Here is a 15320-nt window from a genome sequence, read left to right as displayed (position 1 = left end):
AACATATCTATGTTTGTTATTAACACAGCTACACATTAAGGTCTCCCAGGACTCATGCCTGCCTGCCGAGGTGTCTCTTTCTGGAAGTTTCCTTTTCTGTCCTGTATCTCAGCCTGTGTGTGGTCCTCTCTTTTTGCCCCTCAAACTCAGTGAAGTCGGAGCTTCAGTCTCCATCTTCCACTTTGGTATTCTCTTGGCAACTTTCCATCTCCCTTTCAACCCTGTCTCCCAAAGTCTATGATGGGTCCCCATCCTCAGCCCAGGTTTGGCTGGATTCTCTCTCTCTCCAAAGAGGAGAGTCAGCCCAGACAGCAGTGGGTCACAGGGAGAGGGGCAGAGGTGGGCCAGAGGGTTGGGCACAGAAGCAGAAGGGACGAAGACTCTGGGCAGCAGGTGAGGGTGGGAGGAGCAGAGTAAGGGGGACGTGGGTGTGTGAGGAGGAAGGGATGGGAGAGGTGATGGCAGGAGGTAGGACCTTTGCGGAGCCTGCATGCTCATCACATGCCATTCCAGGACTGTGAGGTCAGTACTCAGACAAGGTGACCAAGGAATCAAGGGTCTCTCCACTGCAACTTCCCATGGGGAGGCTGCCCTGGGGAGCAGACAGATGTTTTGGCCCTCATTTATTTATTATTATTTTAAAAAATATTTGTGTATTTGGCTCCGTCCGGTCTTAGTTGCGGCACATGTGATCTTTCAGTTGCACCACGTGGGATTTTTAGTTGCGGCTTCCGAACTCTTAGTTGCAGCATGTGGGACTAGTTCCCCAACCAGGGATTGAACCTGGCTCCCTTGCATTGGGAACATAGAGCCTTAGCCACTGGATCACCAGGGAAGTCCCCAGATGTTGGCCTTTAGAAACTTGAAGGACCCCGGCCCCAAAATGCTCTGATGGGGGAATAACTGGTGGCATGTCCAACCTTCTGTGACACGTACCTGGAACATGGGGAAGTGAGTAACCTATGTGGTGTTAAGGTGACAGGCCGACCTACCACTGTGTTCCTCTGTTCTACGCCAATACAGGAACTTCAGCCATGGCCACATCCACCTCTAATGAGCTTTGGCGCACTGCTCTGAGGAATTCCCCACACTCCAAAGGCACAGGAAAGTGGCCACTGAACACCCCCCAAACTCTCTCCCACTCCTAAGAGTAGGAAAAATATACCGATGACTACTACCACCTCCCCTAACTTGAAATCCATTTCTAAAACATTGCTCAAATCACCCATCAATTCCAACCCCCCAACAACCCCCACGTCCAAGTTTGTCTTCAAGGTTGAAACCAGCCCACCTACCATGATCGTCTATATGGGCTCGACAGAGTGCACCAATCCAACAAGCCTCATAATCACCACCACTTACCCCACCACCACCTGCGTGAGCCAGACCCACGTGTCCTTCCCCAGCTCTCACCCCACCACGCCGGGGAAAGAGACACCACGGACAGCCATCACCAGTGCTTATCCCGTGTCAACAACCAAGAGAGTCACCTCCGCCGTGACCAGTCCCCCCACAGTCACCACTCCAGGGAAAACTCCCACAACCACAGCCCCACTCTCCTCCTTTGTCCCAGCCACACACACAACCCCAGACACTCTGACCTCCTCTATGACTGGGGCCACTAAAAGGACTACGCCAGCCGCTGCGAGTGGCCACACAACTGCGCCTCCTACCCCAACAAGCGCGCCTACCTCTCCCACTGCCCCTTCTCTGACTTCTAGGAACACCTTGACAACAACAGTGACTGACAAAAGCTTCTCACCCACCACCCATACTGTGAGCACTGCTTCACTTCCAGACACGCTCAGTACATTTAAAACACCCACAGCCACCACGCGTGCTCCGACCTCAGCTGGTTCACTGACAACACCTACAACACCAGGTGCATCTGCTGCTACTGAAGCGACCACTGGAACAGGTACACCAAACACAACTCCTGTGAACACAACGGGCTCCATGAAAACAACACCCATTCCAGTGACTGACATTCCCACAGAAACTCTCACTGCCTCAGTTACTTCAGTTTCTCCAGTCATGTCCTCAACCAGTCCTGCCACATTTACCACATCCAAATCCAGCCCTGCGCCAACCAGCACTGATACACACATGACATCCACTACCAAGGGACCACCCTCCACCACTGTAGCCACTATAGAAATAGGCGAGAAAAGGGACCAAAAATATGATGCTTCTTCCACCAGGAAAACCACATTTCTTACTACCACTGATGTTTCCACAGAGACTCTAACAACAGAGATTGCTTCTGCGGCCCCAGTCACACCATCATATACTCTCAAATATACAATCATTTATCCAAGTGCTTCTACTTCAGTGACCACCAGTACCTTGATATCACCCATCAGTAAGCATCAGTCTTCATCTGCTTCAACCACAGAGCAGGCCTCCACTTCGACCAGAGACAGGAGTCCTTTCTCCACTCTGACTACCAGATTCCCTAATACCCACACCAGTGCTGTCCTTTCAACTCCCAAGAGCAATCCTACCGGATCCACAACAGAAATCACCATTCCCACGGACACTGCAGAGCATGCCACCTCAGTGACAGCCATGCTGCCCACTCCTTCGAGGACAGAAACAAGTGAGAGTTTGAAAACATACATGTTAACCACACTCACGCCGAACACACCACAGAGTACTCTAGGCAACATATTTAAAACTGGTTCCAAAACACGAAGCACAGAAACATCTGCAATAACCTCAGTTTTCCCTAACTCTAGATGGACACAGAAAACCACAAAAACAATCCTATATTTCGGTAGTAATGGTAACAATACCATATTACCAAAAACCACTAAAGCCAAAACCAGGCAAAGCATGAAAACAATGAATGACAATGGTTCCAAAATTACTCTATCCAGATTATTGACTCCCCCCTCCGCCCGCGGGCACACACCACACTCTCCCTCCCTCGGGGCAGGCCCCAAACCCCCCACCTCCAGACCACCCAAAGGGCCACATCCCCCGCCCCGCCCAGTCCACCCCACCCTTTTCCACGCCACCCTAAAACCCCCCCCCCCCCGCTCGGGCCAGCACCTCACCACCCCAACCCCGCCACGGTCGGCCACCCCATCCAGCCCCCCGGCCACCCCCCCACCGGGGAACCTTTCCTCGGCCCCAGCACCCACCCCAAAAACCACACAAGCCCCCCCCCCGTCCAAAACCTCGGACACGCCCCGCCCCCCCCCACTTCCCCACTCCCCGACACCGATCCCTTACCCACACCATGCCCACCACCTCCGGCCCTCCTCCCCGGGCCCTCCCAGCCCCAGGCCCCCTCCCGACCGAGGGTGCCACCCCCCCCCGGCCCCGAACCGGTTGGCCCCCGGGCCCCCGACCACCAATGACTGCCCCAGTGACACCTCCACCACCTTCGGAGGAGCTGCCCACTCCCGCCGCCAGTCACTTTTCCTCCCAGCCACGCAATGCCACACTCTATGCTGTCCACCAAACCTCGACTCCCGTTGGCCCCGCAATAGCCGACCTCGCCCAAAACGGGGGGCCTCGTCCCCTCCACCAGGCCCCCCCCAAAACCAAGGCCCGCTCCCCGCCTACCACCTCCGAACACCACCCTCTGCCCACCCGAACACAACTCCCCACCACCCACAACCACGGGCCGTCCCCTCGCCCCCCCGCCAGCACTCCACCGGGTCCACCACCAGTTCGCCACTCCCAGGGACACCGCAGCCCGCCAACCTTCTCGCGGCCACTCTGGCCTGGGCCCGCTGCTCACACCACAGCCTGCTGGACCCTCTGGTGACCACACCCGTGCCCACGGCACCGTCCAGGGCCCCGGTCCTCACCTCCTCCACCACCGACTCCCCCGGGAGCACCCTCACGTCCGCACTCACCTCACCCCTCCCGGCCTCCGCCACGCTGCACACATCCACGACTCTCCCTCCCTCCTCGGTCAGGACGGGAGCCCCCAGCTCCACGCCCGCCACCACCGAGGCCACATCCACCGGCCCCGCGGGCCAGTCCACCGCCACCTCCACCGCCACCGTGGACCTCGGCCCCACACTCGCTCTGGCCAGCACCTCAGCCACACCCACACCCCCGGCCACGGCCTCGGCCACGCCCATGCCGACGCCCGCGGCCACGCCCACCACCGGGATCCTCTCCTCCGGCCCCAGCACCCACCACACACACAGCACCTCCCCTGTCCAGGCAACCTCGGCCAGCACGCCGGCCGCCCCCTCCATCTTCACCACTCCCCGCAGCACGGCGACTCCCTTCCACTCCAGCACCATGCCAGCCACCTCGCTAGGCGCCTCCTCCCCGGCCTCCGGCAGTCCCAGGGCCACTCCGACCGAGGGTGCCAGCCCACCTGCCCCGAGCACCGGTGTGCCGCCCCCGCACCCGACCACCACAGGGACTGCCCCCAGTGACACCTCCAGCCAGCCTGTCGCCACGGAGCTGCCCACTCCGCCGCCAGTCACATCCTCCGCCACGGCAAGCAGCACACTCTATGCTCCCGCCTCCACCACCTCGACTCCCGTGGCCACCCATAGCCTGACCTCGTCCACGGGGGTGCCTCGCTCCCCTCCACCTGCCCCCGCCACAGAGCCCGCCTCCGCCTCCACCCCGAACACCAGCCCTCTGCCCACCGACACCACCACACTCCCCACCACCCACACCACGGCCGGCCCCTCGCCTCCCGCCAGCACTCCCACCGGGTCCACCACGCAGGTCGCCACTCCCAGGGACACCGCAGCCCCGGCCACCTCTCTCGCGGCCACTCTGGCCTCGGCCTCCGCTGCTCACACCACCAGGCCTGCTGGCACCCTCCTGGTGACCACACCCGTGCCCACGGCACCGTCCAGGGCCCCGGTCCTCACCTCCTCCACCACCGACTCCCCCGGGAGCACCCTCACGTCCGCACTCACCTCACCCCTCCCGGCCTCCGCCACGCTGCACACATCCACGACTCTCCCTCCCTCCTCGGTCAGGACGGGAGCCCCCAGCTCCACGCCCGCCACCACCGAGGCCACATCCACCGGCCCCGCGGGCCAGTCCACCGCCACCTCCACCGCCACCGTGGACCTCGGCCCCACACTCGCTCTGGCCAGCACCTCAGCCACACCCACACCCCCGGCCACGGCCTCGGCCACGCCCATGCCGACGCCCGCGGCCACGCCCACCACCGGGATCCTCTCCTCCGGCCCCAGCACCCACCACACACACAGCACCTCCCCTGTCCAGGCAACCTCGGCCAGCACGCCGGCCGCCCCCTCCATCTTCACCACTCCCCGCAGCACGGCGACTCCCTTCCACTCCAGCACCATGCCAGCCACCTCGCTAGGCGCCTCCTCCCCGGCCTCCGGCAGTCCCAGGGCCACTCCGACCGAGGGTGCCAGCCCACCTGCCCCGAGCACCGGTGTGCCGCCCCCGCACCCGACCACCACAGGGACTGCCCCCAGTGACACCTCCAGCCAGCCTGTCGCCACGGAGCTGCCCACTCCGCCGCCAGTCACATCCTCCGCCACGGCAAGCAGCACACTCTATGCTCCCGCCTCCACCACCTCGACTCCCGTGGCCACCCATAGCCTGACCTCGTCCACGGGGGTGCCTCGCTCCCCTCCACCTGCCCCCGCCACAGAGCCCGCCTCCGCCTCCACCCCGAACACCAGCCCTCTGCCCACCGACACCACCACACTCCCCACCACCCACACCACGGCCGGCCCCTCGCCTCCCGCCAGCACTCCCACCGGGTCCACCACGCAGGTCGCCACTCCCAGGGACACCGCAGCCCCGGCCACCTCTCTCGCGGCCACTCTGGCCTCGGCCTCCGCTGCTCACACCACCAGGCCTGCTGGCACCCTCCTGGTGACCACACCCGTGCCCACGGCACCGTCCAGGGCCCCGGTCCTCACCTCCTCCACCACCGACTCCCCCGGGAGCACCCTCACGTCCGCACTCACCTCACCCCTCCCGGCCTCCGCCACGCTGCACACATCCACGACTCTCCCTCCCTCCTCGGTCAGGACGGGAGCCCCCAGCTCCACGCCCGCCACCACCGAGGCCACATCCACCGGCCCCGCGGGCCAGTCCACCGCCACCTCCACCGCCACCGTGGACCTCGGCCCCACACTCGCTCTGGCCAGCACCTCAGCCACACCCACACCCCCGGCCACGGCCTCGGCCACGCCCATGCCGACGCCCGCGGCCACGCCCACCACCGGGATCCTCTCCTCCGGCCCCAGCACCCACCACACACACAGCACCTCCCCTGTCCAGGCAACCTCGGCCAGCACGCCGGCCGCCCCCTCCATCTTCACCACTCCCCGCAGCACGGCGACTCCCTTCCACTCCAGCACCATGCCAGCCACCTCGCTAGGCGCCTCCTCCCCGGCCTCCGGCAGTCCCAGGGCCACTCCGACCGAGGGTGCCAGCCCACCTGCCCCGAGCACCGGTGTGCCGCCCCCGCACCCGACCACCACAGGGACTGCCCCCAGTGACACCTCCAGCCAGCCTGTCGCCACGGAGCTGCCCACTCCGCCGCCAGTCACATCCTCCGCCACGGCAAGCAGCACACTCTATGCTCCCGCCTCCACCACCTCGACTCCCGTGGCCACCCATAGCCTGACCTCGTCCACGGGGGTGCCTCGCTCCCCTCCACCTGCCCCCGCCACAGAGCCCGCCTCCGCCTCCACCCCGAACACCAGCCCTCTGCCCACCGACACCACCACACTCCCCACCACCCACACCACGGCCGGCCCCTCGCCTCCCGCCAGCACTCCCACCGGGTCCACCACGCAGGTCGCCACTCCCAGGGACACCGCAGCCCCGGCCACCTCTCTCGCGGCCACTCTGGCCTCGGCCTCCGCTGCTCACACCACCAGGCCTGCTGGCACCCTCCTGGTGACCACACCCGTGCCCACGGCACCGTCCAGGGCCCCGGTCCTCACCTCCTCCACCACCGACTCCCCCGGGAGCACCCTCACGTCCGCACTCACCTCACCCCTCCCGGCCTCCGCCACGCTGCACACATCCACGACTCTCCCTCCCTCCTCGGTCAGGACGGGAGCCCCCAGCTCCACGCCCGCCACCACCGAGGCCACATCCACCGGCCCCGCGGGCCAGTCCACCGCCACCTCCACCGCCACCGTGGACCTCGGCCCCACACTCGCTCTGGCCAGCACCTCAGCCACACCCACACCCCCGGCCACGGCCTCGGCCACGCCCATGCCGACGCCCGCGGCCACGCCCACCACCGGGATCCTCTCCTCCGGCCCCAGCACCCACCACACACACAGCACCTCCCCTGTCCAGGCAACCTCGGCCAGCACGCCGGCCGCCCCCTCCATCTTCACCACTCCCCGCAGCACGGCGACTCCCTTCCACTCCAGCACCATGCCAGCCACCTCGCTAGGCGCCTCCTCCCCGGCCTCCGGCAGTCCCAGGGCCACTCCGACCGAGGGTGCCAGCCCACCTGCCCCGAGCACCGGTGTGCCGCCCCCGCACCCGACCACCACAGGGACTGCCCCCAGTGACACCTCCAGCCAGCCTGTCGCCACGGAGCTGCCCACTCCGCCGCCAGTCACATCCTCCGCCACGGCAAGCAGCACACTCTATGCTCCCGCCTCCACCACCTCGACTCCCGTGGCCACCCATAGCCTGACCTCGTCCACGGGGGTGCCTCGCTCCCCTCCACCTGCCCCCGCCACAGAGCCCGCCTCCGCCTCCACCCCGAACACCAGCCCTCTGCCCACCGACACCACCACACTCCCCACCACCCACACCACGGCCGGCCCCTCGCCTCCCGCCAGCACTCCCACCGGGTCCACCACGCAGGTCGCCACTCCCAGGGACACCGCAGCCCCGGCCACCTCTCTCGCGGCCACTCTGGCCTCGGCCTCCGCTGCTCACACCACCAGGCCTGCTGGCACCCTCCTGGTGACCACACCCGTGCCCACGGCACCGTCCAGGGCCCCGGTCCTCACCTCCTCCACCACCGACTCCCCCGGGAGCACCCTCACGTCCGCACTCACCTCACCCCTCCCGGCCTCCGCCACGCTGCACACATCCACGACTCTCCCTCCCTCCTCGGTCAGGACGGGAGCCCCCAGCTCCACGCCCGCCACCACCGAGGCCACATCCACCGGCCCCGCGGGCCAGTCCACCGCCACCTCCACCGCCACCGTGGACCTCGGCCCCACACTCGCTCTGGCCAGCACCTCAGCCACACCCACACCCCCGGCCACGGCCTCGGCCACGCCCATGCCGACGCCCGCGGCCACGCCCACCACCGGGATCCTCTCCTCCGGCCCCAGCACCCACCACACACACAGCACCTCCCCTGTCCAGGCAACCTCGGCCAGCACGCCGGCCGCCCCCTCCATCTTCACCACTCCCCGCAGCACGGCGACTCCCTTCCACTCCAGCACCATGCCAGCCACCTCGCTAGGCGCCTCCTCCCCGGCCTCCGGCAGTCCCAGGGCCACTCCGACCGAGGGTGCCAGCCCACCTGCCCCGAGCACCGGTGTGCCGCCCCCGCACCCGACCACCACAGGGACTGCCCCCAGTGACACCTCCAGCCAGCCTGTCGCCACGGAGCTGCCCACTCCGCCGCCAGTCACATCCTCCGCCACGGCAAGCAGCACACTCTATGCTCCCGCCTCCACCACCTCGACTCCCATGGCCACCCATAGCCTGACCTCGTCCACGGGGGTGCCTCGCTCCCCTCCACCTGCCCCCGCCACAGAGCCCGCCTCCGCCTCCACCCCGAACACCAGCCCTCTGCCCACCGACACCAAAACACTCCGGTCCACTCACACGCCACCCGACCCCGTTCCTGCCAGCAATAATACCTTTTTATCTTCTACTAGTGTATCTTTAGTCACTCCTACCATAAGGATAGACCCAGCGTCCAGTTCAACTGGAAACACAAATGCCGTATTCCTTTTGACATCGAAGTTCGTTAGTCCAAACACCACCTCTGTTTCTTCATCTGGTTCTCGTTTTTCTCCCTCTTCCACGAGAATTATCACCGCTCCCACTAATGTTACAAATTCTCCCACCTCAGTCACCAGCCTTTTGCCTTTTCCCTCCACTACAGAAACCACCCAGGTTGCTATCCCACAGTTGCTGATCACTCACATCCCTACAGAAGAGCAAAATGCTTTGAAGTTCACATCTCCAACCACCTATTCTCCTGGGAGCATGTCCAGGTCTGCTTCAGATGCATCCGTGCATAGCTCCACTATTGTGCAGACATCCACAGATGTACCTGCATCCTCTGACATTACAGACGCATCTCCCCTGTTATCAGCCACCACCCAATCCATAGTCATGGGCCACACTGGTTCCTCCACCTCCATGACTACACTTTCCCTTTCTGGCACCTCCCCCACCACCACAAGTACTATCCCATCTTCCTGCACTACCCATAATACAGGCACATCATCTAATATCATCCCAACCTTGGCCACTCGGCCTAGTGAGACATCTGTGTTCCCTAACATCCAAAGTACAGCAACTCCGTTCCTCTCTACCAGCATTCCAGGTCCTTGTTTCGGTCCTTCTCTCATGCCTACCAGCAGTACCTGGACCACTCAGGCAGAGAGTGTCACCTCATATGCAATTAGCATGTCTAATTCAATGCAGGAAACGGCTGAATCCACTTTGGCACCCACCACCACTGATACATACCTGTATCAGTCCAGTTCCATGGGAGTGTCCTCCACTGCAGCTTCTATAGAAACAACCACAATGAGCGACACAACCCTGCTTGCTTCATCTGCTTTGAGAACCACATCCACTCCTATTGGTACCGTTTCTGTAGAGTCTCTCACAACAGATATTAATTCTCTTTCTCCAATCACACCCTCAGCCACTCAAACAAGTGCGGTCCATGTTCAGACATCTCCGGTCTCTACTCCAGTCACCAGTAGTACCTGGACAGCATCCAGTTTCCCTGTATCATTTCCATCTTTCCCAGCCACAAAGCCAGTACCCACTGAAACCACGGACACCACCCCTCTCTTTACCCTGCCCACAATCCCTGTCACCCAGGCCACATCCACCCCTTCACCTCCGACTGGGACATTTACCACAACCAGAACTGAAGTCCCCACTCCCACATATACGTCTCCCCCTGCCACCTTGATCACAGCGTCTCTTAGCATTCCCTCAACCACAGAAGTTGTTAAGATTGGGACCTCAAACATGGTAACACCACCCACCTCCACAGCAGCTCTCAGTACGTCAGGTGTTTCTCCCTCTTCAGCTTTCCCTATATTGAGTACTTCTACTAGTGCGATAAGTACCCCTTTCGGTACCATCATCTCTTCAATACCTGCAATAATGTCATCTTCCATTAGCCCAAGTTCAGAGGTCTCTACAAGAAGTAGTTTTTTTCCCACTTCCTCTAGTATGTCCAGTGCAGAAAACACAGGGCCTTCCTCTGTCACTGCTTTACCCACCGTTTCATCAGCTGAAACGACAAAAGCTTCCTCCACCATAACTTCCCCAAAGACTTCTCCCACCCGAACGACCACCATGCTGACTCTGTCTTCCACCACCCCATGTCCAGAATCCATATCAGTCACAATAGTGTCTGCTTCTCACACCACACCATGTATCAAAGTGGGTCCAAATGCTGAGGTTACCTCTATGCCCACCGTCCCATTATCAGTTTTTACCTCTACTACTGAGACGGTCACCTCTCCCAATTCCACAAGCGTGACAACTCTGTTCCCTGATAAACTGGGCCCTTCTCCTCCCATGCTGGACACTAACCCCTCCAACAAGACTGCTGCTCCTAGTTCTATCAGCATTGGAAAAATTCCCATCAACATGGTTGTCCTGAGCACACGAAGGCCTAAGAGTGGGACCTGGATCAACTCCAACTTCATAAATACTCGGCCTGTGCCTGGCTCCACTACCATCCCACACAAGGTGAAACGTAGAAGGAGATCTTCATCTTCCATGGTGACTACACGCAAGTTGACACCTCAAAGCCTACCCATCACCAGAGTTCCACGGATACCAGTGGACACCAAGTCTCTCTCTACCCATACATCTCACAGGACAACGTTGACCACGACTCAGATGACCACACAGTCTCGGTTTATCAGCAGCCCAGGTTGGATCTCCTGCCTCTTTCTTACCCCTTCTCATTCCCCTACTGAATTCCATGACCATGGTCAGTCCTGGCCTTAACTTCCCTTTTCACTTGCTACCCAGGCACTTGTGACAATGGTGGCACCTGGACACAGGGCCACTGCTCCTGTCCCCGAACTTTCTATGGCTCCCGCTGCGAGTTGGCTGCCAGAGAGATATATCTGGGTGAGTTGCTTTTTGCACTTTCTCTTGGGAGGTGTCACTTTAATGAGATCAACCATTTTGCCAAATCTCTTTATCCCTGTTTTCTCCCTCATGCTGTCTTCTACCCCATACCACACCGACCCTCCACTCTCACCTCAGAAGGTCACTGGGGCCACTCTCTTTCCGAGGACCTCCTCCCAGTCTGCGCTGCTTGGAGTTGTATTAGGTTCTAATTTCTGCTGTATCAAATTACCACAAACTCAGCAGATGAACCATGCAAATTTATTACAGTAGAATTTTGTAGATTAGAAGTCCAACCTGAGTCTTGCAGGGCTAAAATCAAGGTGTTGGCCCTTGATTTTCTGGTAGCCCTAGGGGAGAATCCAGTTCTTTGCCCTTTCCACATTCTCCAGCCTCCTACATTTCTTCCTCAAGACCCCCTGGCTACATCTTTGATGCCAGCCACATTGCATGTCTGTTCCTTTTTCCCATACATCCTCTGAGTGGTTCTCATTTCTGCCGAGTCCCTCTTCCCCTGCTAAGGACTCTTGTGATTACACTGGGCTCAGTCATAATTTCCCATATTAAAGTCAGCTGATTAGCACCCTTAATTCCTTCTGCCACTTTAGCTCCTCCTTGTCATGTAGCATAGTATATTCCCAGGTTCTGGGGATTATAAGTAGAAACCTTGGGGCCACTATTCTTCCCACTGGGGCAGACTAGAGAGACTACAGAACTGACTGTGGGACATCCCCGCTTCCAGTATTCCTCACATCTCAGGACAACACATCCCAGAAATCCTACCTTTCTTCCTTCTGCTATTCAGTCAGTCCTCAGGAAACATGGAGAGGTGCAGTGGGAGCAGCGTCTGGGTTAGGGTGGTGGTGGTGATGTCGGACAGGAATGGACGTTGAAGTGACCAGAGCAGGGCATGTTGTGTACAGATACAGTGGACGCTGAAGTGGGCATGGAGGTGTCTGTCAACCAGGAGTTCTCCCCGGACCTCAATGACAACGGTTCTAAGGTCTACAGGGATTTCACGAACACCTTCCGGGATCAGGTGAGGAAAGGGGGTAAAATTCAAAACTCAAATGACCTTGGAGTGGAGCTTGGGCCCCGGGGTGCCTTCTGATTGGAGGTTCAGATGTGAGCTGGGATCCTTGGCATTTCAGATAAAGAAGATTTACCAAAACGTGCAGGGATTCAAGGAGGTGCAGATCCTTTCTCTGAGGTAGGACCCCTTTCTGGGGCTGTGGAGGCAGTGTCAAGTGTGTGTGGTGGTGGGAGGGGCGCACAAAAAAGGGCCAAAGAAGCCATCCTTTGCTTTTGGAGACATTCAATGTCACAGAGAGGGATGGATGGAGGAGGCGAAGGAACTACTCCATGAAGGGTGTTTGGGGATCACCTTCAGGATTCATTCCTCTGTAGGAGGGATGTCTCCCCTTCCCTTGAAGCATGTTGGATGCAGAGTGATTGGGATCTACAGGGAGGAGGTGCCTGAGGCTTGGTGCCTGGTGTCTGGACCATAGCTGGTCTCTCTGGTTGGCACCTGATATAGTGGACGGGTCAGCAAGAGGGAGGCAGAGAGCCCAGGAGGGCACGGTTTGATTATGGCTTGAGGGAACACAAAGAGAATGTCAATCACTCCTTGTCCCGCCTACCCAGGCTGCCCAAGGCAGAGAAGCTAGCAGCCCCTTCTGGACATAATCAGTCTGGAATCCCATCTCATTGCCTCTGCCCCTTCCTGCCAACACCCGCATAGCTGTGGCTGGTCTGGAAATGCCCTTCTACAGTTGTATGGTGGCTTGGGTCTGGGCACCTTTTAAGGCTCTCTGCACCCCACTCCCACCCCCAGGAATGGCAGCATCGTGGTGGAATATCTAGTCCTGCTGGAGTTACCCTTCAGCACCCAGCTGGAGGAGGAGTATGAGAAGGTGAAGGTGGCCTTGAAGGAGGAGCTCCAGAATGTCAGCCAGGATGGGAACAGCTGCCAGAATGACCAGGGTGAACAGAAGCTGGGGGCCTGGGGCTGGAGGGAGGGGTCAGGGTCACAGCCACCATCCCAGCCTGCTCCAGCTAACACAGGGACCTACGGGGGGCAGGTGTCAGCTCTGTGGTACCTCAGGCAGGATAGGAGAAGAGAGACAGGTCCACAGAAAACTGGGTCAAGGGTGAGCCTGAGGAAGGGTTGTCAGAACCTAGGAGCTGCGGAAGAGAGAGTTGCTCAAGGTCTCCCGGTGGCTGAGGACCCCTGGCTATTCAGGGGACATGAGGGAGGCCCAAGGAGCCTTCCTTCATGGCCCATCCAAACCTCCCCCATACTGACAAAGCGCTCTCTGTCCCTTCCTGTGCCTCCCCCGACTCCACCTGTGCCTGTGGCCCCCAGTCCTGTGTTTTAAGCCTGACTCCATCAAGGTGAACAACGCCACCAGGACGGAGCTGTCACCTGAAGGTGAGAGGTGGGGCAAAGGGCTGAGTGGCCCCAGGTGGCGGGGATCCCTCTCACAAGGGAGAGCTGTCCATTGAAATTCCCAGGGAGGAGGGGAGAACTTTTGGGGAGGCAAGTGGTACTGACCTGGCACGGCTGCCTCTCAGGTCCTTGTTAGTAGCTTCCACGTGAGGAAGGATCAGCAGAGGTGAGGAAAGGGTGGCGGGCCTACCCTGCACTCATCTAATCCCACGGTCTACCCGCCGACAGGCCACCAGCAGAAATGCAGTCCTCTATCCATTTTCAGAATTACCATAGCCAGGCCCCAGAGTAGAATGCATGAGGTCTTTACGTCTGCAACCCCCTACCTATCCCCCAGCCATCTGTCGCCGCGCTGCTGCCGAAGGTTACGAGGGTTTCTACTTCCCTTTGCTGGAGGAGAACCAGCTTCGCTGTGTCACCAATTGCACGGCGGGCTTGGAAGGCGCCATTGACTGCCATCAGGGCCAATGCGTTCTGCAGAGGAGTGGTCCTTCTTGCCGGTGAGGCCCCGCCCACAGCCAACTGGGCCAATCATCAGGCCCCTCCGGCCCCGCCCACTCTTCCCGCCCACCTGCCAGGACCTGTGTTGTCTAGGGGCACTAATAGTCCTGGCGCGGGAGGTGGTGAGGGTGTTGACTTGTGATCCCCTCCCCCAGCTGCTTCTCCACGGACACTCACTGGTTCTCGGGCCCGCGCTGCGAGGTGGCTATATCCTGGAAGGCGCTGGTTGGGGGCCTGGCGGTCGCCGGGGCCCTGCTTCTGCTGTTGCTGGTGGTGGCGCTGAGCCTGTTCGTCCTGCGCTCCCGGAGGAGGGACAGGCAAGGCCGAGGCAGGTGAGTGAGCTGGGGATGGGTGGATGACGGGGAAGGCGTCCCGGACTGGGTTACCCTGTCCTGACGACGCGGCCACCTTCTGGCAGGTCCAGGGACGACAGGAAGTGGTTCGAGACCTGGGATGAGAGTGCAAAACAGGCTTTTTCTAACTTTGCCTTCCAGGACGACAGAAGAGGTGAGTTTTGTCTCCTGGAGAAGGTGGGGGCTGGAGGGTGCTTCCCTGGGCATCATGTTGGCCTGGGCAGACCAGAGGACTTCTCTTGTCCAAGACAGGCATCTACCTCCTGCCCTAGAGTTTGCCTCCCTGCTTCTACGCACCCCTCTAAGGCCCAGGTCCTGCACAGGCCCTCGCTTTAGGGCAGGGCCCATTCACAGGGGCCTTCCCTCCCCCTTTTACTCCCCATCTCTTCCTCTTCCTCCCCCTGTTCTCTTTTCTCTCTCTAGTTAAATATAAAAAACTTCCCTGTGGCCTAGGACACCGTGGACACCAATGCCATGGTGTGGGGTTGGGGATGGGTTGATGGTAAGGAGCTGTCACAGGTCAGGCTCCTGATGCCCCTCTCCCAGGGCAGGGGGCTCGCTGGGCCAGGAGGCAGTGGCCTCTTAGCCAGGCCCCTGCAGGGTGATTCCGTTCTCACTCCCCGTCTTGTGAATTCTATGGCAGGTGCATATTCACAGACCTGAGATGGCCTCGTCCTCACTGTGAGCCCACACTGCCCTCTCCACCTGCC

General features: G+C 60.4%; 2 protein-coding genes across 2 annotated transcripts in view; both read left to right on the top strand.

The window, feature by feature from the left end:
• LOC110126405 (mucin-12) overlaps positions 1-15320 on the top strand; it is a 64586-nt gene that overhangs the window by 4046 nt on the left and 45220 nt on the right. The window lies entirely within an intron of this gene.
• Positions 1297-15320, top strand: LOC139032853 (mucin-3A-like). Its single transcript, XM_070461082.1, has 11 exons — positions 1297-1377; positions 3052-11104; positions 11206-11307; positions 12231-12346; positions 12459-12517; positions 13142-13290; positions 13673-13738; positions 14094-14256; positions 14413-14589; positions 14676-14764; positions 15254-15320. The coding sequence occupies exons 1-11, from the start codon at positions 1297-1299 to the stop codon at positions 15271-15273; spliced, it is 9075 nt and encodes a 3024-aa protein (XP_070317183.1). The 3' UTR covers positions 15274-15320.

This window comes from Odocoileus virginianus, chromosome 33 (assembly GCF_023699985.2).
Source record: "Odocoileus virginianus isolate 20LAN1187 ecotype Illinois chromosome 33, Ovbor_1.2, whole genome shotgun sequence".
Classification (NCBI taxonomy): domain Eukaryota; kingdom Metazoa; phylum Chordata; class Mammalia; order Artiodactyla; family Cervidae; genus Odocoileus; species Odocoileus virginianus.
The sequence above is the reverse complement of the archived record's forward strand: the minus strand, read 5'-3'. Positions and strand labels throughout refer to the sequence as shown.